General features: G+C 43.4%; 1 protein-coding gene across 1 annotated transcript in view; it reads left to right on the top strand.

Moving 5' to 3' along the window:
* PIGK (phosphatidylinositol glycan anchor biosynthesis class K) overlaps window positions 1-22,882 on the top strand; it is a 161,250-nt gene that overhangs the window by 117,726 nt on the left and 20,642 nt on the right. Inside the window, exon 10 of the mRNA XM_015414247.1 lies at window positions 3,373-3,448. Within this exon, the coding sequence (XP_015269733.1) occupies window positions 3,373-3,448 (76 nt within the window). The remainder of the gene's footprint in view (window positions 1-3,372; window positions 3,449-22,882) is intronic.

Below are 22,882 nucleotides of genomic sequence, written 5' to 3' on the forward strand. Positions count from 1 at the left end.
CCCCCCCACACACACACACAGCCTCTGAGCAGCTGACATCATTCTCCTCTCCCAACTGAAAATTCCAACTGCCTTGCGGGGGGGGGTGAGTTTGAGGTGTGGAATGGAGTGTAGTCCAATCAGCTTCCATATGTAAATGACCTTGGAACGCTGGCCGGGACTGCACAAAGCAGCCAATGAACCCAGCCAGTGTCTTCCGAGTGGCAATTTTAGAATTCTGGCACCCAAAACTCTTTTATAATAAGGGAGAGATATGTATTTGGAATTTTATCTGTTGTAAGCTGCCCTGAGCCGACCTTGGCTGGGAGGGCGGGGTAAAAGTTTAACAAATAAATAAAAATAAATATACGATATGGTATTTATCCAATAATATTTTTGTAAGGATAGCATAGATAAAAAAGCAAAAAACAATCACTCCAAGTTCTGATTAAGTGGCTGTAACTCAGAGTAGCTGACAATGCCGCACAGTTACCTTTGTCCTTTTTCCCTTTCCCAGCTGTAGAAATTCCCTGTACTCTTCTTTTGAGCACCTAATTTACATAATCACTCAACTGTTGTTGCTTAATAACTGTATGAAATGCAGATTTTGTTGTCCTGGCAGGCTAATAGTGGTTGGGAACCAATCAGATTACAAGAATTTCTATAATCACAGAAGTTATTACCCAGAAATTACACAGTGGTTAGTTATATTACCTAAACTGCCTCATTCTTTACAAAAAATTTCGGATAACAAGGCTAAAGACCATCCTTCTACTCCTAAGCCCGAGGGCATGGATGGTGACTTTGGACCTCAGAGACGCTTACTTTCACGTCTCCATTTATCCTACCCTCCTCATCTTCCTCCATATTTTGGTAGGCAACAGACATTTCCAATACAAAGCCCTCCCATTTGGACTGTCCATGGCCCCTCGGGTCTTCACGAAAGTCATGGTAGTCGTAGTGGCACACCTCTGCCTCAAGGGAGTCCAGGTTTTTCCCTGACGACTGGCTACTAGTGGCAGACTCGGATGCATCCCTGCTCACCCATGTCGAACTAAACCTTGACTGTCCTAAAATCCTTGGGAATCAAGGTGAACTTACCAAAGTCTGTGCTCCTCCCTGCCACGAGAGTGCAGTTTATAGGAGCTATTCTGGACTCTGTTCTCTCTCCCTCCACAGAGAGCGGAAGACATTGTCAATCTGGTGAATCGCTTACGTGATACAGGAATGGCCACTGTAAAGCAAGTCCAGCGGCTTTACAGCCAGATATTTTTTGGACCAAGGATCACCAGTAGATTTTTCTTCACAGAGCACAGTGCTCTTTGTGGGGTATACCAGGGGAGGCAGTCCCGAAGGTATGAGGGTTTGCTATGTTCCAAACACATCCACAATTCAGGATTCTTAATGTCAGTCCCAGAAGAGGAAGTAAAGCAATTGAATTATTCTCTTTCTACCCTTTTGAGCTGGCCAGTGGTAAATTCAATTGCTGAAATGCTGTAAAGGTTGATGGTAGGATTTGGGGTGCTTCAGCAGTTCAGTAGGTAAATAAGAATTCAGTCCTCAGGGATATTTCAAGTCTAGCATGTTTACTATCCAGGCATTTCTTTTCTTATGTCCTCTGCTGCTGTACATCTCAAATACCCTTGTTCTCATCTTGAACACTTTTCTAACATTATCAGTGGGGAAGAAATGAATTGTCATTACACAAATGTATTTAGATGGTTATTTCTATGAAGTAAAGAAATCAGTTTTCAAGTGCGTTGAATGTTCTAGCACAAAACACACCCATGACGTTTTACAGCAGGTTTTTAAAGAAAGAAATAGAATGAAATGTAGTTAGAGCCTTCCTGACCTCTTTCTCTCACTTTTCCTCCCACAAGTACCTGTACCATTTAAGAGGCTATGACCTTTATAGATTTGTATCTGGGACTCAAAAAAGTTCCTATGAGGAATATAAAGCATTCCAAAATGTGGAATAATCTGTTGTAAAAGCTGGATAAGGCATTTAATCCAGTTACTACACTGTTTGACAATGATGATGGAAGATAAAGGGTAGCAGCTAGGGTGGATTTGAAACTTGATATGTTGAACTACTGCTGCTAATTATAATTGCTGGGTTTGTACAGCTTGGACAGGTTCCTAAAAGAATATGTTCATAGATCAGGAGTGTTATTAAAGCTAGCCCTTCAGGTGGAGGTAGGGATCTCCTGTGCGGCACAAACTACCTTCAGCCAATTCTGGTTAGTTTGCCAGTTATGGCCTTTATTCGAAAAGCATGACTTTGCCACAGCTATCCATGTTGTAAGCACATCTGGCTTGGGTTACTGTTTAGCGCTCTATACAAGTCTGCCTCTATAGACTGTTCAGAAGTTTCAGCTAATTCAGAATGTGGCAGCAAGCTTACTTGTTAATGCAAATTACAGGGAATATGTGCCACCGGTGCTGGAAAATTTGAAGTGCTGGTCTTGTAAAGCCCTAAAGGACCCTAGGGTATTTTAAGAAGTAATTCCATATAGCTTTGCCCATCACCTTCTATCAGTAAGATGTACATGTTGCCCTATCAGCTGGAATGAGTGCAAGGTACTGCGTCATCTGCACTGTGTTACTTCTCCCCTTCTTATGTCACCTAGTCCTAAGTTTGTTGAACTTTAGACACCATATGAAAACATTTCTTCATCATTAAGATTTTTTTTGTTTCTTCTTTCTTTTCCCTCCCTCCACTTGACTTTCCCTTTCAAACCTTAAAAAAGATATTATAGCTTTGGAAAAAGTGCAGAAAAGGGCAACTCGAATGATAAAAGGGTTGGAACACTTTCCCTATGAGGAAAAGTTAAAGCGCTTAGGGCGCTTTAGCTTGGAGAAACGATGACTGAGGGGTGACATGATTGAGGTTTATAAGGTTATGCATGGGATAGAGCAGGTAGAGAAAGAGGTACTTTTCTCCCTTTCTCACAATACAAGAACTCGTGGGCACTCAATGAAATTGCTGAGCGGTCGGGTTAGAACGGATAAAAGGAAGTACTTCTTCACCAAAAGAGTGATTTTTCTCCACTGTGTGATACAGAGTGTTGGACTGGATGGGCCTTTGGCCTGATCCAACATTGGCGTCTCTTATGTTCTTAACAGAACTTTTAAAAACCTATTCTCAAGTTGGTTTTATTACTCCCTTGTGGTTTTATTGATTCCTACTTGTTGGCTTTTGCTGATATCTCTTGCTCTAAATTGATTATTTTAAAACATTTTTATTCAATTGACTTTCTTGGATCTGTTCTGTGGTATTCATGATGCTTTAAGTACTTTTAAATCTTTTGGGAGCTGTCTCAGAAGTGTTTTGCTGATGATACCAGATGTGTGTACAAAATAAATAATACTTGAAATTATTTTCTTTTCCAGACTTTCTGTAGATGAAGTAGCGACAGAGCCATTAAAATATACAGAACAACTTCCAGTAGCAGAAATAATACACCAGGTAGGTCATTTTATTTCTTATTTTTCTTATTTGTCTCAGGAACAGGTAAGGGCTTTCATCTTTGAAATAAATGTTAGCATTTAGTTAACTGAGTAGTTTATATCCATCTTGAATCTCAGTGAGAAAGCTGGGCTGTAAATGAATAAAATAAAATAATCTTGAGTATAATAAGAGCAAAGAGTGCTACAAGGGTGTCAATTCACAGCATAATAATGGATTGTTCCTGTCACAAGGACTATGTGGTGTCCAGAGGAGAGTTCTCTTGTTTGATAATTAATTAATTAATTGCCATATGGCATTGTGTGTAGAATAGCGAGCATATACTAAGATTGTCTGGCTGCCAGAAGTTCTAGCTCTTTTATTTATTTTTCATTTATTTTATTTGGCTTCTATTCCACCCTCCCCGCTGCAGGGTGGCTCATATCATTACTACAGATAAACAATTTCTCAGGTAAAATTGCAATAAATTAAATCTAAAAACAATACACTAAGTGCTAGCCGTAACATACAACAGAGTGGGAGTCCAACAATCAGTTTAGCGCATGGTCTGGGTAATATAGGCGAGGCACAGGCTATTCAATGGTGTTAATAATGTTATTGATGTTATTAAAGTATTGATAATATTGATGGTATTGGGACCAGGGCCTCTATGGATAGTTGCAGGTGGCTCCTTAATCGAACGCCTGGTGGAAGAACTCTGTTTTATAGGCCCTGCAGAACTGTAAAAGATCCTGCAGGGCCCTGATGTTTTCCAGGAGCTCATTCCACCTTTATGGAGCCACCACTGAAAAGGCCTGGCTCTTGTGGCTGCAAGCCTGGCTTCTCTGGGGTCTGGGAGGACCAGGCGATTTTGAGTGCCCGATCGCAGTGCTCGCTGGGGAACGTTTGGGGAAAGGCGGTCCTTTAGGTACATAGATCCCTGGCCATAAAGGGCTTTAAAGGTAAGTACCAGCACCTTGAACCAAATTCGGTACGCTATGAGCAGCCAGGGCAGTGCTTTTAGCGCAGGCTGGATGTGTTCCCACATAGGGAGACCCAACAATAGCCTGGCTGCCACATTCTGCACTAACTCCAGCTTCCGAATTTGGAATTCCAAATTTATGCATCCCTAGATGGTGAGCTAGACTTGATTTGAAGGCAAGAGACATTTCAGAGGTGGTTTGCCATTGCCTGTCTCTGTTACAACCCTGGCATTCCTTGGAGGTTGCCCTTTCAAATACTAGCCAAGGCCAACCCTGCTTAACTTCCATAATCTGACAAGATCAGGCTAGCCTGAGCTTTTGGTTGATAAATAGTGTATCAGTCTAGTTCCTGTAGCAAAAAGACAATATAGGCTCCATATAGACAACATATGCAGAAAGGGTCAGTGTGCATAGGAAGGAAAGGAAGCGTTGATCCTGGCTTTCACTCAGACTCCATTTATGTGCATTTTCCAAAATGTGGACACTTCTATGCAGTTTTTTGTGCATTTTCTCTATCCCTGTGATCAGGATTACTGTTTCAGAATGTTTCTAAACATTGAATCGCACCTACAGTTTATATGCCTGTAGGCCCCCACATCTGTATTCCAGAAGATTTATATAGGAGAGCGTGCTCGTTTCTACTTCTCCTTGTCTTGTGTTGGTTTGTCCCTGCTGTGTACACAGGGCTGTGCAATCTTTGTCTCCGGGTTACATGGGTGGGTCCAGCTGGAGAGGGGCAAGGGGCAAGAGGATATGACTGTACATAGACTTAGATCTACAGTGCTGCCTGCCTTTCCTGATGTGGATTGTAAGAGGTAAAGCCAACACAAAGCAGGGTGGGCTCCATATGTATTGTCGTGTGTGCTGCATTGCTGTATTTCATGCACTTGGCTAGAAAGTGTGTGTGATAGACTGCACATTTAAAAAGTTTGGAAGTGCTGTACAAACACCTAAAGGACCATGAAGAGTTAATTCTTCACAGAAATAGGGGGCTTTGAGTGACAGGCTGCTCCAAGCAATCAGACAATCAAATTTATTGTTATGGTCAACAACCAGTAAACTCAGTCATTTTACATAAAAACATTTGAATATGGGACAAAACCAACAGTGGCATTCTTGAATTAAATCTGTGACTATAACATGAAATAGTACAAAACAGCCATAAAACTTGTGCAACTCCAAGCAATCTGATTGGTTAGCATCAGAAGAGCAGAGAAAGTCTGGAAAGAGCTGCACACTGAGGAAAGATTCAGTCAGATTTATGTCTTGACTGAATTCAGTCTGATTTCAGCCTTAGCTGAGAGCAGTTTAACACAGACAGGAGAATTGGGAGAAAGTTGGCAAGGAAGTTTGGGAAGTAGGCAAAGACTCCCATTCAGGCCAAGGAAAGGGGATAGATCTTCTAGAGAGAGAAGAAAATTCCCTACCTAGTTAAACAGGGAGTTAACTCTGAATATTACAGAGATCCCTGGTCTGGTGTGGTTAGAAACTGCCTTTAGAGACTTTAAGAGTCAGTTAAAAACTCAAGACGATTACTAGTTGTAATGTATTGAAACGATTACATGAATCACCTCATAGGACTCCCATGTTAAGCTTCGAGCCAGGCCAGGGCTCCTCTGAGCGAACTTCCTATTGGTCGCTTCGTAACAGCGACCAATCAGAACGATACCATTCCCTAGGAGGGAAAGACTCCCATTGGTCCTTAACTAAGCAATCTCATTGGTTGTTAATTGTAAATAGGCGTGGCTACATTAGCCCGGTTATGTTTAAAAGGAGCATAAGCTCCCACTGTTTTCTGTTCTGGTTTCTTACTGAGTTGAGTGCTTGTTCGTTACTTCCAATAAAGCTGAATCACTTGCTGAATCACTCTAAGAGTCCTTTGTTAGTGCGATCTAACAATTGGCGACGAAGGTGGGATGTTAGAGCAGGTAGGCAGCCCTGCGGACATCCACACTTCGGACTCGGAAGAAAGCGGGCAAAGCACAGCAGCCGATCCGGCGGAGGCACCACCAGCTCCGGTGCCCAAGTCTCCCACGATGGCTGGAAGCCAGAAGTTCGAGTGCTTCGAACCTTCCTCAGAAGACTGGGACTCCTACCTATCCAGGTTCGAGTTCCATCTGGAGACACACGACATTACAGACGAGGCCAAGAAACGGGCGTGCCTCCTGAGTTCCTGCGGGAAGGGGACCTTCGACATAGCCAGGTCGTTGGTGGCCCCAACTGATATAAAGACTGTCACCTACGCTGACATCACTGAGAAGCTTAAGGCTCACTATTCTCCACAGCCGTCGGAGATCGCCTGCCGGCACGCGTTTTACAAGCGGAGCCAGGCCGGAGGCGAGACCATCGCGGATTTCGTGGCGGCCCTTCGCAAAGCCGCACGACCATGTAATTTCCACAACGTGGAGGAAGCCCTCAGAGACCGTCTCGTCTGCGGTCTCAAAGATGAAAGGCTGCAACAGAGGCTGTTCGCCCGCACCACCCTGACCTGGGCAGTGGCCTACGAAGAGGCCATGGCCGCGGAAGCAGCGGAGAAGTCCACGAAGGAGGTCCGCCAGCGGGTGGCAGAGCCCAGTATACACGCTCAACGAGACAGCGAGGGCGAAGACGCGGATGATGACGTCAACGCGGTTCGAGGCAAGCGGACCCCAGCGAAGACTACCAACGTCAAGCCTTGCTCCGGTTGTGGCGGGAAACACCAGCGCGACTCCTGTTGGGCTCGTGATGTCGACTGCAGAGCGTGTGGGCGGCGCGGCCATCTGGCCAGAGTCTGCAGATCGACGCGTAAGGATTCGTCACCAAGCAACAGATCAGCGCAGAAGGGCACTCCAGTCAGCACTCGTGGCAAACAGCGTTCATCGGCTCCGGAAGCAAGCTGCCAGTTGACAGCGACCCTGTCAAGCGCATCGGCCATCAATCGCACCAGCTGTCAGGGCAAGATCACCGTGACCCCTCTCCTCGACGGCCGGCCGTGTACCATGGAAGTGGATTCCGGGTCATCTGTGACGGTGATATCTGCCACGTCCTGGCACCAGCTGTTTCCGACTCGTAGCCGGCGGCGGCTCCAGCCTGCGGAGACCAGAGTGTCCGACTTCCAGGGCAACCGAATTCCCTTGGCCGGACGGGACTCTGTTACTGTTGAGTATAAGGGGAAATGTGTTAAACTGTCATTCCTGATTGCAGAGGGAGACCGGGTTAACCTGCTAGGGTTAGATTGGTTTGAGCCATTGGGCATTGGTATTTCTGGGATTAACAGGATGTCTGAAAATAAATGGGGCATGCTGTACGACCTGTTCCCTGATGTATTTGCCGAAGGGTTGGGAAGGTACAAGGGCCCCCCGGTTGCGTTTGACTTAGATCCGTCAGTCAAACCTATTAGGTTGAAGTATCGGAAAGTACCTGTGTCTCTCAAACATAAGGTGGAAAAAGAGATTGACAAACTAGTTGAGCAAGGGGTTTTAGAGCCAGTACCATACAGCAAATGGGAGACCCCGATCGTAACCCCTGTCAAATCAGATGGGTCCATACGACTATGCGCCGATTACAAATGTACGATTAACAAGGCGCTGCAGCAACATTCGTACCCGGTCCCGGTAATAAGCCACATTTTGGCTTCCCTGGGGGGTGGCAAGATTTTCGCCAAATTTGACCTGGCCCAGGCATACCAGCAGTTGCCTGTCACCCCGGAGGCTGCCGAGGCCCAAACAATTGTAACCCACCAAGGGGCTTTTAAAGTGAACAGGCTGCAATTCGGGGTCAACGTAGCACCTGGGATTTTTCAGGGCCTCATGGAACGTCTACTAAGGGGGGTACCTGGCACAGTGCCCTATTTTGACGACGTGCTGATTGCGGGCGGGTCTGAACAGGAACTACTGGACCGGGTTAAAGAGGTCCTCAGGCGTTTTCAAAATGCCGGTCTCAGAGTTAAGCGCTCAAAATGCACGCTCGGGGTGGAAAGTGTGGACTTCCTGGGGTTTCGCATTGACGCAGAGGGAGTCCACCCCACGGATGAGAAGGTATCTGCAATCCAAAACGCCCCCAGGCCGGTGAGTAAGAAGGAGCTCCAATCCTTTTTAGGACTCCTGAATTTTTATCATGCGTTTTTACCGCATAAGGCATCAGTGGCGGCCCCTTTGCACGCGCTTTTGCACAAGGAGGCAAAATGGAAGTGGGGGCAGGCCGAGGAAAAGGCTTTTGTGGGAGTCAAGGAGCTGCTGACATCTAATGCCGTACTCACGCATTATGATGAACACAAGCTCCTGGTGTTAGCTGCTGACGCTTCACCTTTTGGAGTAGGCGCAGTTTTAAGCCATCTGATGCCTGATGGGAGCGAAGCGCCTATCGCTTTTTATTCTAGATCACTATCTGCGGCAGAGCGGAACTATGCCCAGATAGACAAGGAGGGTCTGGCGTTGGTAGCGGCTGTCAAAAAGTTCCATGATTTTATTTTTGGCAGACGATTTTTGCTGGTCACTGACCACAAGCCGCTACTGGGGATTTTTGCGCCCGATAAGCAATTGCCAAACATCATGTCCCCACGCATGCTTAGATGGGCGATATTTTTGCAGGCTTATGATTTTGACTTAGAGCACCGGCCTGGGAAAGCGATTGGGCATGCGGATGCCCTCAGCCGGTGCCCGGTGCCGGACATTGGCGCAGACCCTGCCCCCGCCTGTGAGGTCTTGGCAATTGAGGAGCTTCCTCGACCCCCGGTATCATCCAGGGACATTGCAGCACACACGGCCAAGGATAGCGTGCTGTCCCGAGTATTAAACTGGGTTTGGAGGGGGTGGCCGGTTGGAAGCGTTGAACCGGAGTTCGGCCCTTACAAAAGCCGTCAAAATGAACTATCCATTTCTAAGGGCTGTGTATTATGGGGGAACAGGGTGGTGGTTCCTGACAAACTCAGGACGAGAGTGTTAGAGTCGCTGCACGAGGGTCACCCCGGTATGGTACACACCAAAGCGTTGGCCAGAGGGTATGTCTGGTGGCCGGGGCTGGACAAAGAGATCGAAGAATGGGTACGAGGGTGTCCCAAATGCCAGCAAGTCAGACCCGATCCCCCACAAGCTACACCCCAAGGCTGGGAGTCATCTGGTAAACCCTGGGCCAGATTGCATATAGATTTTGCTGGCCCTCTCCAAGGGCAAATGTTCCTAATTGTGGTGGACGCTATGTCCAAATGGCTGGAGGTCGTGCATATGAAATCGACCACATCACTTGCTGTGATCCATGCGCTCCGCCGACTTTTTGCCACCCACGGGTTGCCTGACGTCATCGTCAGTGACAACGGGCCTCAATTTGTGTCTGAGGAATTTAGGCTCTTCCTCACGAGTAATGGCATACGCCAAATGACTTCGGCCCCTTTCCATCCGGCATCTAATGGCCAAGCCGAACGGATGGTCAGGACGGCCAAAGAGGCCCTGGGTAAAATGGACGAAGGGGACTGGAGCCAGAGGCTGGGCTCCTTTCTTTTGCTGCAGCACACCACCCCCTGTAGTGCTACAGGCCGTAGTCCGGCCGAATTGTTAATGGGGCGGAGACTCACGACCCGTTTGAACCGAATGCACCCAGACCTCACTGAAGAGCAATCCGAGCGTACCACGGCGCAACCGAAGGTGCGCATGTTTGAAAAAGGGGACAAGGTTTTCGCACGAAATTATGCAAACGGGCACTTATGGCTTCCTGGGGTTATATCCGACTCTGTGGGTACTCGAATGTATGTGGTGCAGTTAGCTGACGGTCGAATATGGCGGCGCCACATAGATCAGTTAAGGAGACGTTGGGCTAGGGACAGCGCTGACTCTCCGACGGCTGAATCCCCTGATGTCGAGTGGACACCCCCAGAGCAGGCGGTGAGTACCGAAAGGCCCGGTACTGTCCCCGAGTCAGGGCAGAACCCTGTGTGCGGGGCTGAAATCCCAGTCGAGTCTGTGCCTGATCCAGGCTGTAGTGAACCCCACTCTGACCCACAACCTTGTCTGCCCATGGAGCCTGCACCGCTCCGCAGGTCCCAGCGTTCGCGGCAAATGCCGACTTATCTGAAGGACTATGAGTGTAAATACTGTTGGAATAACTGATGTACAAAGGTTGATTGCATGTTTGTAAATAATAAAACAATTGGGATGATGGCTTAACTTAGGGGGGAGGAATTGTAATGTATTGAAATGATTACATGAATCACCTCATAGGACTCCCATGTTAAGCTGGAACAGTCGATGTACAACAGCATGACTTGAATGTTTGTAAATAATAAAACAAATGGATGATGACTTAACTTAGGGGGGAGGAATTGTAATGTATTGAAACGATTACATGAATCACCTCATAGGACTCCCATGTTAAGCTTCGAGCCAGGCCAGGGCTCCTCTGAGCGAACTTCCTATTGGTCGCTTCGTAACAGCGACCAATCAGAACGATACCATTCCCTAGGAGGGAAAGACTCCCATTGGTCTTTATTCTAGCAATCTCATTGGTTGTTATTTGTAAATAGGCGTGGCTACATTAGCCCGGTTATGTTTAAAAGGAGCATAAGCTCCCACTGTTTTCTGTTCTGGTTTCTTACTGAGTTAGTGCTTGTTCGTTACTTCTAAATAAAGCTGAATCACTTGCTGAATCACTCTACGGTTCCTTTGTTAGCGCGATCTAACACTTAACCCACAGGGGTCTTCAGTTTTGTTCAGCTGGTGAGTGGAAACTAAAAGAGTCAGATAATACTCATTGAAAGGGTACTGAAGAGTTTGGGGAAAACACTGGAACAAAAGTCTCTCAACATCAAGATTTAAGTCACTGTGAAAAGCTTAAGAAACTCTCATTAGCCTGAAACATAAGAACTAAAGCCTGTGCATGTACTGGTTTTACCTCAGAAATTTCAACCCCTGATTTCACCTGACCTTCTCCCTCTATGTTAATTTTTTTAAAAAAAATATTTGGATTACCTTGCCATTTAAGTTAAGTTAAAGCAGGCTTCTGATCCTTCCCTCAAGTTCCTGGGCTAAGCCAACAACCAAAATATTGTACTGTGACAGGGTGGGACGGCAAATAAAAAAGCGAATTACTAGGGCAGCTCAGTCAGTAAAGGGAAAGAAAAACGGAGGAAAAATCTTGCCATCAGAGTGTGCTTCTGTAATCTGAAGCCATTTGCATTTTTTTCTCCTTTTTCCAACTTGCTAACTGAGTAAAATCATGCCAGTGCTGCTTTGTGATGATTAGAAATGCTGAACCAGTGATTTTAGTTGCTGTGAACTAGAAAAAGTTTCTAACAATATAATTCTAAGTGAATTGGATGCTGTTTCCAACTAGTGCAGTTCTGTTCTTATAGCTCAGTTGTTATGGCAGCAAAAAACAGTATTTTATGTGTAGGTATTTCATTCTAATTGTGACCACGTTTAACTGCTGACGTGCTAAGCCAGATGCTGCTACTGTTGTCTAAATGGCCCATTATCTACAGCTGAGGACTTCAGACGCAGCTGCTTTTGAATGAGGCTAGATCAACAGGAAAAATGGAAGTCCACCAAACATAAAAGTTGTTTGGACCGTCCTCTGGGTATTAATTATTATTGTAAGTGTTTCCAACTATCTTTGTCAATCAAAGTAGCTTCCTGCAGTTGAGTTTGCTTGCTGGAGGCAATGCCCGTTTATAGCTTAAAGGAAACACAAGCTTTATTTTAGAACTTTCAAGTGTACAGGCCTTTTCTGCAAGATGTTAAACCCAAAGGAAATTTAAAACTTCAGGCTGAAATCTGTACCTCCGGGAAGGATATCTGATGTGTTTAGAACATGGAAGATTGGAAATCAGGACCAGTTTGTATGTCAGGAGCTCCCTGGTGTTGTCAGAGCTTCAAATGACCCAGCAGTCTGCAAATGTCACATTTAAAATTCTGTCTTCATGCCTGACTCTCAGCATAAATGAATTAAACAGCAGAGCAGGCAGTAAGTCAATATGTTCTTAACAGTGAGAGTGAGCAGTGAAACAGTTTGAGGACTGTTTTGGAATAAGTAAATAGGAACTGCTCAGAGCAGTTCACCTAAAGGAATATCTGATACAGGAAACAGAATTAACCTTTAAGATGGTTGACCCAATGAAATGTCACAGTAATATTTTTACAGCACAAAGAAAAAAAGTAATCTAACTCTGGTGGGTTCGTTTGCCTGCTTTGTGCCATGCTACAATGGAATAGTTCATTGAACAGAATCAGAAACATGGCTTCATGCAGTTCACCCATTTACTGGAACAAATATTTCAGTCTAATCTAGTCTAGTGCATTTTTATCTTGTTCTTGCTGCAAAAAGCTCAGGACAGCATATGTGGTCCTCCCTTCCCCATTTTATCCTCACAACCTGGTGAGGAGAAGAGGTTGACTAGCCCAAGATCAACCAACAAGCTTCATGGTAGTTCAAATTTGAACCCATTGTGGATCCTAGTATACCTCTCCAACCACTACACTCATAGACTTTCTTTGAAAAAACACCAGGTTGGACCCTTCTACCCTTTAATTTGTTTATAGTCTGCCTTTATCACTGAGATTCATGGTGGATTACATAGTATAAATAGAGGCAGTCAGTAGAATGGACTATCCAGTAAGCAGTGGATTAGGATGCTAAAATTAAAACTAAGTAAAAATCTGAAACAAAGTATAATTATTAACATGGCACATTAAACAGTGCAGAAATAACATAACGGAATAATACATACAGCAACAGTGCATACTCTCGTATGCAGTACCAGACAAGTAGCATTTCTTTGCTCTGATCACCACCAATTCATAGGTCTTCTGGTGAGCTTTGCAGCACATTCTGTTAGATTCAGTTCCAGTGTTGTTGGGTTTTTGTTGGGTTTTTTTGCCAGTGCCTTTCTAGACATCTCTCAACCCACTTTAGGTCACCAGGCTCTGTGATAAACCAATGAGCTGGGTTCCAGCCAAAGAATGGAAGAGGTTGATGGGGGCAAACTTATTGATAGCTTCAAAGAGTTTCATGTTCCAAGCTCCCATCACAGCCTCAACAGAGCACATGTTTAAAATCCTAAAATCCTTCAAAGCATTCTGGAATCCAGTAGGGATCCATAAGCCCACATCGACAGACCATTGTAACCAGACCAGTCCCCTTCTTTATGGGGTGCTGCGGCCATGATTCACCTTTGCCTTACATAGGTAGTGGTCAGTCCAGGTTTCATGCAAAATCTACATCCGTGAAACAAGACCTTCCCTCAAAAGCTCTGTACGAAAGATTAAGGTGTGGCCCCTTTCACGTGTTGTGCCCATCACTATTTGAGAGAGGGCCCAAGAAGCTATAAAATTCTGGGTTCACCCCAGTAATGTATCCTCTGCATGAATGTTGAAAAACGTTTTGGCTTAACCCTGTGGCAGCCATTTTATGGCTGTGCCCACCACACTGTGTCGGAATTCTAAAGGTTCCACCAGCTCTAAAAGGATGGGGAACCCTGTTCTAAGGGGTAGTTACTTTTATGAAGTAATTTGTGGGTGTAATTTCTGTAGTGTTGTGTCTGAAGGCTTTACATGAACATACTAGTATTATGCTTAGTGCTGGTTACATGAAAAACCTGTCATTTGTACTTCCTCTGTGAACAGGGATTACAAACCATAGATTGTTTCAGGTTTACTGGTTTTACATGGTTTCTTGGATTGAATACAACAGAAAATCCTTAAACAGTGAAACAACTAATTAGTGCTATGTGTGTGGAAGCTGGGGGTGGGGGAGCAAGTGAGCCCAGGGCTCCAGGACGTAGTGCTAGATCAGGCTTTTGGCATTATCTCTCAATCATAATTTCTGTTCTTTCCACTTTTTATTGTGGCACTCTTTTGCAGATGTCCGTTTCCACATTAAATGTAAAATTCTCATTTTAAAGTCACATTCTCGGACCATCTTTGTCTTCTAAGCTAATTCTTTTTGGGTTTTTTATACATTTCTCCTTGTTCTTTTGGGGGTTTTTATACATTTCTCCTTGTTACACCAATTCTTTCTTTTGCTCATTGTCATACTTATACTTTTTCTGTTGCAATCATCATCTTTGAAATTCTCTTCCTGAGATTGGTTATGCTGTCATGTCATTGTCTGTGTTCAGAAAGTTCTTAAAGTGATGTTTCTCAGAGTTTGTCTTTTTTTGTTGAGTACTTTTGCTGAGCTGTTTAATTTCTCCTCCTTTCTTATGCCAAGTCTTATAGATAGTGAGCTTTTGCATAGGGATCCGGTCTGTTTTGGCAACAGATAGAAATAATTATTACAGGTAGTAGTAGTAGTAGTAATTTTATGTTTATTTATGTTATCATTTTGCTCTCAAGATGGCTTTCAGAGAATATATTCCGTGCATTTATAAACTGCTGGTTGCTGCTGGGCAGAAGGGGCCTTGTTCTTTGTCCTCCTTTCACAAAGTGGAAAATGGCTATGTTCTAAAGGGCCTAAACTGTTAACTCAGCACCAAATTCACTCTTTATGGAAGGGTTGCATATTAAACTTACACACATGTTCCTTATTTCCTCATAGTTAGGGAAAACCAACATCCAGACCTTGTTAAAAAGGCTATCAAAGTCTTCAGAGCAGAGCTTCCTTGCAAAGTCATGCAGTCTTCAAGCACATTCTTCACTAATGTTAAGTGGCATGCTTTGCCAGTGTTCAGATTCCTAAAGGTGAGGAAACCTATTTTATTCGAACAATCTTTAGTTTCTTTTTTGCAGAGTTCAGGAAACATTAGTCAAGTAAGATGCTTTTCTTCCCAGAGCGAATAAACATATCTAGCTTAGACACTGAAATATATATATAGTTTTAATTCAAATACCCATGTTTGGCTTTTCAATATGACTGTTATGAATATTAGGCAAAATTAAATATTAGCTAAAATTACATCAATCCAATCCCCTTGAAGTAGATTCTTGCTTGTGGTGAGAGCATCACCCATCAAGGGTTCTCCTTGTTAGGTGGACAACATGACACATATTTGCCATGCATGGAGGCCCATGAAGTATAGGTGGGAATCCTGCCTGTTGCAACATACAGTGTTTGCTGCTATATTTTAGCAAAGGGGTAGCCTGGGGTGGTCCACCAAAGGTCAAGCAGCTAGTTGAGCCAAATGATTGGACCTGGTCTCCTGGTTGTTACAGCCACATTCTTTTGTTTACGTGGGCATAGAATCTATATATCTAATAGCCAAGGGTCCCTGTCAGTGTGGATACTTATTTCCGCACAACAAGGGCACCTGAAGGCTAAAGAGGTTTTTCTGCACACTTGGAGTACTTCCCAGAGTTGCAGAAAAATGCAAAAAGTTAAAAAAATACATGGGGGATTAACTGAGTTGTCTGCACTTGCGCAGTCCGAACTTGTGGTTCCTCGCGCCGGACTTGGAGCTTCGCTTAGTGGCCAGCCTCCCCATGGCCAGCAAGACAGCCTTGGAGTAATGGGGCAGGGGACGCCAACATCGCCGGGTCCTTCCCAGGCAGCTGGCCTTCCGACTGCCAGCAAGGCAGCCCTGGAGCCACGGGATAGAGGATGCCGCCGCCAGATCCCTCCCAGGCGAGTGGCCTCCTCACTGCCAGAAAAACGAGGAAGCTGCAGAAAAGGAAGCCGAAGGGGGGGAGTGTGTGTGGGGGGGGCAGACTGAGAAGGGGTGGGGGAAAGAGGACATTGTCTGAGAAGGGCTGGGGTAAGAGAGGGGTGACACATACAAGTGGTGAGTGGAGAAAGGGGGTGAGAAAGAATTCCTAGAAAAGGGGGTAGGGAAGAAAGCTAACATAGAAGGGGTGAGAGGGGGAGGTGAGGGAAGATTGATAGATAAGGGGTGGGTGCAGAAAGACAGGAGGGAACTTTGACAGAGAAGGGGAGTTGTTGTTGTTCAGTCGCACAGTCGAGTCCGACTCTTTGCGACCCCATGGACCAGCTCCCTCCAGGCCTTCCGGTCTTCCGCCATCCTCTGAAGTTTGCTCAACTTCATGTTCGTTGCATCGATGACACTGTCTAACCATCTCATCCTTTGCCGTCCCCGTCTTCCTTGACCTTCAATCTTTCCCAGCATCAGGGTCTTCTCCAGTGAGTGCTCCCTTCTCATTTGGTGGCCAAAGTATTTTAGCTTCAGTTTCATTATCTGGCCTTCCAGGGAACAGTCAGGGTTGATTTCTTTGAGGATTGACTGATTTGTTCTTCTTGCAGTCCAAGGGACTCTCAAGAGTCTTCTCCAGCACCATAGTTCAAAAGAATCTATTCTTCGGCGCTCGGCCTTCCTTATAGTCCAACTCTCGCAGCCATACATGACTACTGGGAATACCATTGCTTTGACCATGCGGACTTTTGTTGGCAGGGTGATGTCTCTACTTTTTATCATGCTGTTTAGGTTCGCCATCGCTTTCCTCCCAAGGAGCAGGCGTCTTTTAATTTCATGACTGCTGTCACAGTCTGCGGTGATCTGGGATCCCAGGAACGTGAAGTCTGTCACCACTTCCACGACTTCCCCTTCTATTTGCCAAGGAGTGATGGGGCCGGATGCCATGATCTTAGTTTTTTTGATGTTGAGCTTCAAGCCCACTTTTGCGCTCTCCTCTTTTACCCTGAGCAAGAGGCTCTTGAGGTCCTCTTCACTTTCTGAGATCGGTGGGCCCGGTGGCTGGGAGCCACTCAGGCCTCACCACCAGTGCCCAGGGGGGAGAAGGCTTACCTGCAGCCACTTCCTTCTCAATGTGGAGCTGCTTCTGCAGGCCAGGAGCCTTTAGGAATACTCCCCCCCCCCATGAATATCGCGGGTCCTGCTTCTTGTCATTTCTAATTTCAACAGCAGCAACAATTTTGATCATATCTAAGAAGTCAAAGATTAGACATCAAAAACATTCTGTGCAGGAAGTGCTTCTTAACTGACATCATTGGGACGTTGGGGTAATGGAATACTAAATAAACACATCCTGCAAATTCTGAAATAGTTGCTGTTAGGAAGCATATAATGCCTGTTCCATAACTGGCAGAATTCATCCCCTGGAAATGTCATAGCAGATCCCAACATCATGTCTGCTGTACAAGGGTATACCAAAATAATTCTGTGCTGCAGAAAAGTACAGCTAATGAAAGTGACCCTGTATGGGTGGCTATTAGACTTTGAAATGACAAGTCTATATTCATTTCACTGATTACATCACTACAGGCTGTGGCAACCAGAATGTTTCCCCCTCCTCTGCTCTATTTTGATCCCATCAAGATACCTTGTTAATTAAACCTTGTTGGAAACTGATAGAATAATCGCTTCCACCATTTTTGTTTCCTGGCAACTTCAGTGGATATTGAGTTTTGGTGAATCAGCAGATTCCACCTTTCCATGGCTTCCCTATCATGTAATAGGGCTGAAATTATTATCTACCTTTAAGTACAGTTGCATACTCCTAGGTATCTATCAAATGTGTACCTTGTCCTTCCTCCAAATATCACACAGCAGTATACAAGATTTTTCCTGTTATATTGTCGCAAGATCCCTGTAAATCTATTGCGAGGTGGTGAGTGGCATAAGATCATGTAATAAAACAGTCTTTCCACCATGCTACCTAAGCTCTTTTTTGAGATCGCATAACTGCAGCATAACAGCAACTATTCACTTTCATGCTGTATCTGAAATTTCTGGTTTGTTCTGTTTTCAGCACTCGCATTTTCCACAAATGCCTGATGGCTAATGCTAGTTTCCATGTTAACATTTTTGTACAGCTCTATGCTTGTATGAAGTATCAGGCTATTTTTAGGCAAAGGACTGCAAATGTATTACACATATGTTTCTGGGAAACCATTTCTCCTCTGCCTGGTTGCGTGTGTCTTCAGGGCTGTAACTGTTCTCTTGATATGACCAGTCAAACAATGTGCTATACATTCAGCACATAAAATGGCAATAAAACCATGTCACTGTTCTCTTTCAGAGTGTTACATCTTCCTACTTTCCCGAATTCTGTCTCCTTTCAAAGAGTGTTCTTTTCTTGTGAAGCAAAGTCATTCCATCTTCATGGACTTCAGAATGGCTTATTTTCATATAGTTTGCAGTAATACCCATATATTCTGATTAAAAAAACCCTTCCTTCCTAAAAATATTGGATAGGATACCTATCTCTGAAGGACAAATCACTTGAATAGGACGTGATGCCCATCAGGTTTGCATGAATGCATTTGTGTTTGCCATTTTAACCTTGTCAGCAGTTGCTTGGTTATCTGCTGGGAAGCCTGTGTCAGCAGCACAATCTGATGTTTGAAGGGGGTGATAGTGGGAGTAAAAGTGGAGGAGTAGCAGACTTCTAAAGAAGTTGTATTTCATAACTTCTTAAGAGAAGTTGATTTCCATTAGAGCTATTCAGTCTCTTTTTGGAAATCTGAATTTGTAATCAAGGTTTTAGGCTTTCTGTGGTGAAAAGAGTCCCACTTTGTTAAATGACAACAGGCAGATGGGTCAGATTACGTTTGTGTACACATTAGAAGGTTAATTTCACTTTAATTTGTTGAAAATAAAAAGGTGATTAGCATGCTATAGATTTTTATTCATCTCTTATAGAATCAGTTAAGGGTGTTTAAAACTTTAATCAAGCATGCAAGGAGCTTAATACGTGAACAAAAGCAGCGAAGGTTTAAGTCAGATGAAAGTATGATATGTTTTGTTTAGAACATTTATTCTCAGGGTGAAAGCACACTGAAAAACTAATCAAATACACTGAAGAATTTAGGAATTAGTTAGTAAAAAGTCATAGTGTGTATCAGGTTCGTGGTTTTCAAAAATAACTGTTAATGGGGCACCTTAATGGGGATACCATGTGACTTTTTTGCTCCTTAAACAGCCACACCTATTTTCCTAGACATAGTTGAACCTATGGTACTCTGGCATGTCCTTCTTGTAATATCTGAAGTGAAACTGTCAAATCACTGAAGGATCATTCCATAAACTCAAGTATCATAACCTCGTTTCTCTTTACCAGTCTGGTTATATGACCTGGGTTTAATGATAAGGTAGAATCCATGAGAATAACAGAGTAAACTGGTCTAATAGGTGTCAATAATCATAGTAAATCTCTGGAAACAGACAGGAATGAGGAGAGATCAGGATGTTATCTGAGGAGATATACTGAGGATAATGAGAGAAAGGCCAGAGTAAGAGATCAGAGGCCTACCTATCCACTTGCATTCAACCCAAGATTCCAGAGCAGCTCAACCTTATTCCTTTCAAGTCTGGGAGCTACAGCTACATCTGAATGCTCACATCCAGCCAGAGTCCCTGCAGCTATTCTCACTTCCTTTTATTTAGAGACATTTTAAAACACATGCCAGCTTTCTGGATGGCGCCTGAGCTGGTTGGGCAAGAGAAGAAGGAAGGGCAAGGTAGAGGAGGAAAACTTAACAACAGATAAAAGTTCCCACTGCATATACAGTAATACAACAAGCTAAGTAATTTGAAATCATATATGTGTATCCATTTATTGTAACACAGTATGTTTCTTCAGGTGCAGTTTGAAATTAATATTGAAATTTTTAGTTCAAACGACATATAGATTTTATTATTATGAGCTGCCTGGGTCAAAATATGGAGAAAATAAAATATGCTTAAGGTCCAGTGTCTCCCAATATGGACCTAAGTCCCAGCTTTGATATTCTCAGTATATTCTCCTATCTGCTCCACACTCTCCACTTATTAGATCTGCCTCTGCCTGATCATGAACATTTTCAACAGGGGTGCTGCCATTCTTGAACAGCCTTCCAGAAAAGATCAGGAAAGCTCCCATTCTGACAGGTTTTAGGCAACATTATAAACTCGTGTTTTTGGAAGCTAATCCATGTTGCCTTATGGTAACTTTATTCCAGATATTTATGGGTTATGATTATATGGCTGTGATTTTATTGTCTAGGTTTTAATTGTTTCTGCAGTGTGCCTGTTATTTGGTGCAAATTGTTTATAAGCCACTTAGATTACCTCCCTTTGGTGGGAGGTACAGTGGAATTTAACATTTAAATAAATATAAATATTTATGGCAGGTAAATCTGTGTATAAGTGAGCGCACACACATTTCTGCTTTTTGAGACATACACTCGGCTTTATTGCTATGCTTTATGTGGGATTTGTTGGCCTTTTCTTTTTCTCTTCTAATGGGCTATAGCCCAAGGTCTTCTTTTGTGGCCAAGAGCAGCAGAACAGACTTCCTGTCAACAGCAAGGAGTGTCAGTGTATAGACTCCTGCTCAGTTCACTTATTTATTTATTTATTATATTTATACCCCACCCTCCCAGCCATGGGAGGTATTTTGTTGGTATTTTGTACAAATGGGAAATGCTACCCAAGAGTTGGTGAGAGAAGGGATGTGAAAATAAGAATGCATGTTTTGTGTGCAAAATCAAGCAAAAATATTGCCTCCTAGTAGATTGTGAACTATGATGAAAACTATGTAAGATCTCCAAGGATAATTTTCCTGTGTAGCATTCTTGCTGAGATAATGAGTAATTCATAAATATTACAGCCAGGTCTTATATCTGCAAAATGTATTAGACCCATCAAATCATAATTTGTAACATCCACTTTCCTTAACATTGTGGCTAGCCAAAGGCCAAGTATGAACAGCTGCAGTCAATTTATGCTTCTACTGCACAAGAATATCTAGCATAACGTTTTTCATTTTTACTAAGCCGAGGAATTGGATACTCATGGTATTGAAGGGACTAGAAAGGGGGGCTTATATGTGACCTGCATTTTCACAGATTTAGTCAGTTACTTGTGCAACAGCCACTGTAGTTCTCAATACAAACATGATTATTAATCCTTTTGATAGAGTTGTGAAAAATGCTTATATGTATTGCATTACAAGCTTTTCTGAGTGATACATTTCTAACTTTTAATTTTTGAAGTGGAATAACATATGCTTCCTGCAAGGAAGATGGATTGACTTTGTCTTGACCTAGTCCAGTGTTCCAAAAAGTATAGAATTCTAAGACGGTTCTTCTGTAGAGGCAAAAATGTTGGATGCACTTCTCATCTATCATTCCTAGGTCATGCTCTCCCAAGGTACATTGTTACCTTTCTTCCTGTACTTTTGTCTTCATTGGTGCCAAAGATGCTCAAATATACATTGAGGATGACAAGCTAACTCTCTAATGTAGCTTGTATTATCGGCATCGATCAGTGTCAGTCAGTACTCGTTACTCTCTGTGTGAGAAGGCAACTGTATTATTATTACTAAAGGAAATTGAAGTGCTTGCTTTTGTATGCTGAAGTACATGTTGATGGTTGTATAGTTAAATTTGCTGCTTAACACACAGTTCCAAAGTACATGCATGACTATTTTGTTTCAGATTTTTTCTTGAAGTGTTGTTTCTGACCGGAAGAGTCTCTCTCTCTCTCTCTCTCTCTCTCTCTCGCTCTCTGTCTCTCTCTCTGTGTGTGTGTGTGTGTGTGTGTACACAAAGACACAGATAAAAATATATCCTCTTAGATTTTCTTTTCAGGCAGAATCTCAAGGCAATATATACTATAAAAGAATATAACAGAATTTTCAGTATGTTCTGGAGAAGCTGAGAAAATGAACACATTTAAAACTGGTATGCAATTTGTAGAATTCTCAGAAATTTGGTGAAATTTTTGATCATGCAGTCTTTTATCCCATCTTGTTCAGAATCTGTTCCAAAGCATTTAATACATTTCATATGCATTTTCATAAACAGAGCAATTAATTTACAGAAACAAGAAATACCTAGAGGAGATTTACCCCTGAGACCAGTGACAACCTTACTGCCTAATGCTATGAGATTCTGCTGGTATTTTTTCCTCTGGATCCAGATTCTTCCTCACCTTCCTTTGTAAACACATTTTAGATTGAAATTAGACTTAATATTCAGGTGCACATAACTTTCTCTCAATTTAAAATAAAAAGCAGATTCAGGAGATGGCCATGGGAGCAATAGGCAGGGGAAGAGGAGAGGAGACACGTAACCACTTTGGTGCCAGTCAGGCATACCGTGTTCCTCAGCTGTTTGTCTTATGGGAACAGTCCATATGTTTTTCCTCACAGAAAAGAAAGTAGCTGAGAAATATCTCTCCCTTAGGGAAGGAGGGAGAACTGCTTGAAGCAGGTAATCTTGGTTGGAATAACAGCTTGAGGGTTGAAGACCCCTTTCTCCCTGCTGCTATACAAATTTAAACTTACAGGTTCTCATAACTTTTCATTCTTTAACATTTAAGTTGAGAGAAAGTTACATGCATGTGAACACTGCCTCAAGTTTGTCTTTAAGACATATGCTGCTGTAGTTCTGTTCCCCTGATTTGTTCTTCCATGCCTGTCTCCTGTAAGTAGCCATTTTCTTAGCTCATCTTTCAGTTGGGGCTGTTCTTCAGTGAACAATAAAGCTGGAACACACTCCCAAATCTATTCAAACTGGATTTCTATTTTATAAAACAAATCTTGTTCCATTTTCCTAAAAACAGTGTGAAGGCTTTCTCAGATTAGGAGATAATTCAAATTCAGCGTTTAAT

This window comes from Gekko japonicus, unplaced genomic scaffold (genome assembly GCF_001447785.1).
Source record: "Gekko japonicus isolate JY-2015 unplaced genomic scaffold, Gekko_japonicus_V1.1 scaffold30, whole genome shotgun sequence".
Lineage (NCBI taxonomy): Eukaryota > Metazoa > Chordata > Lepidosauria > Squamata > Gekkonidae > Gekko > Gekko japonicus.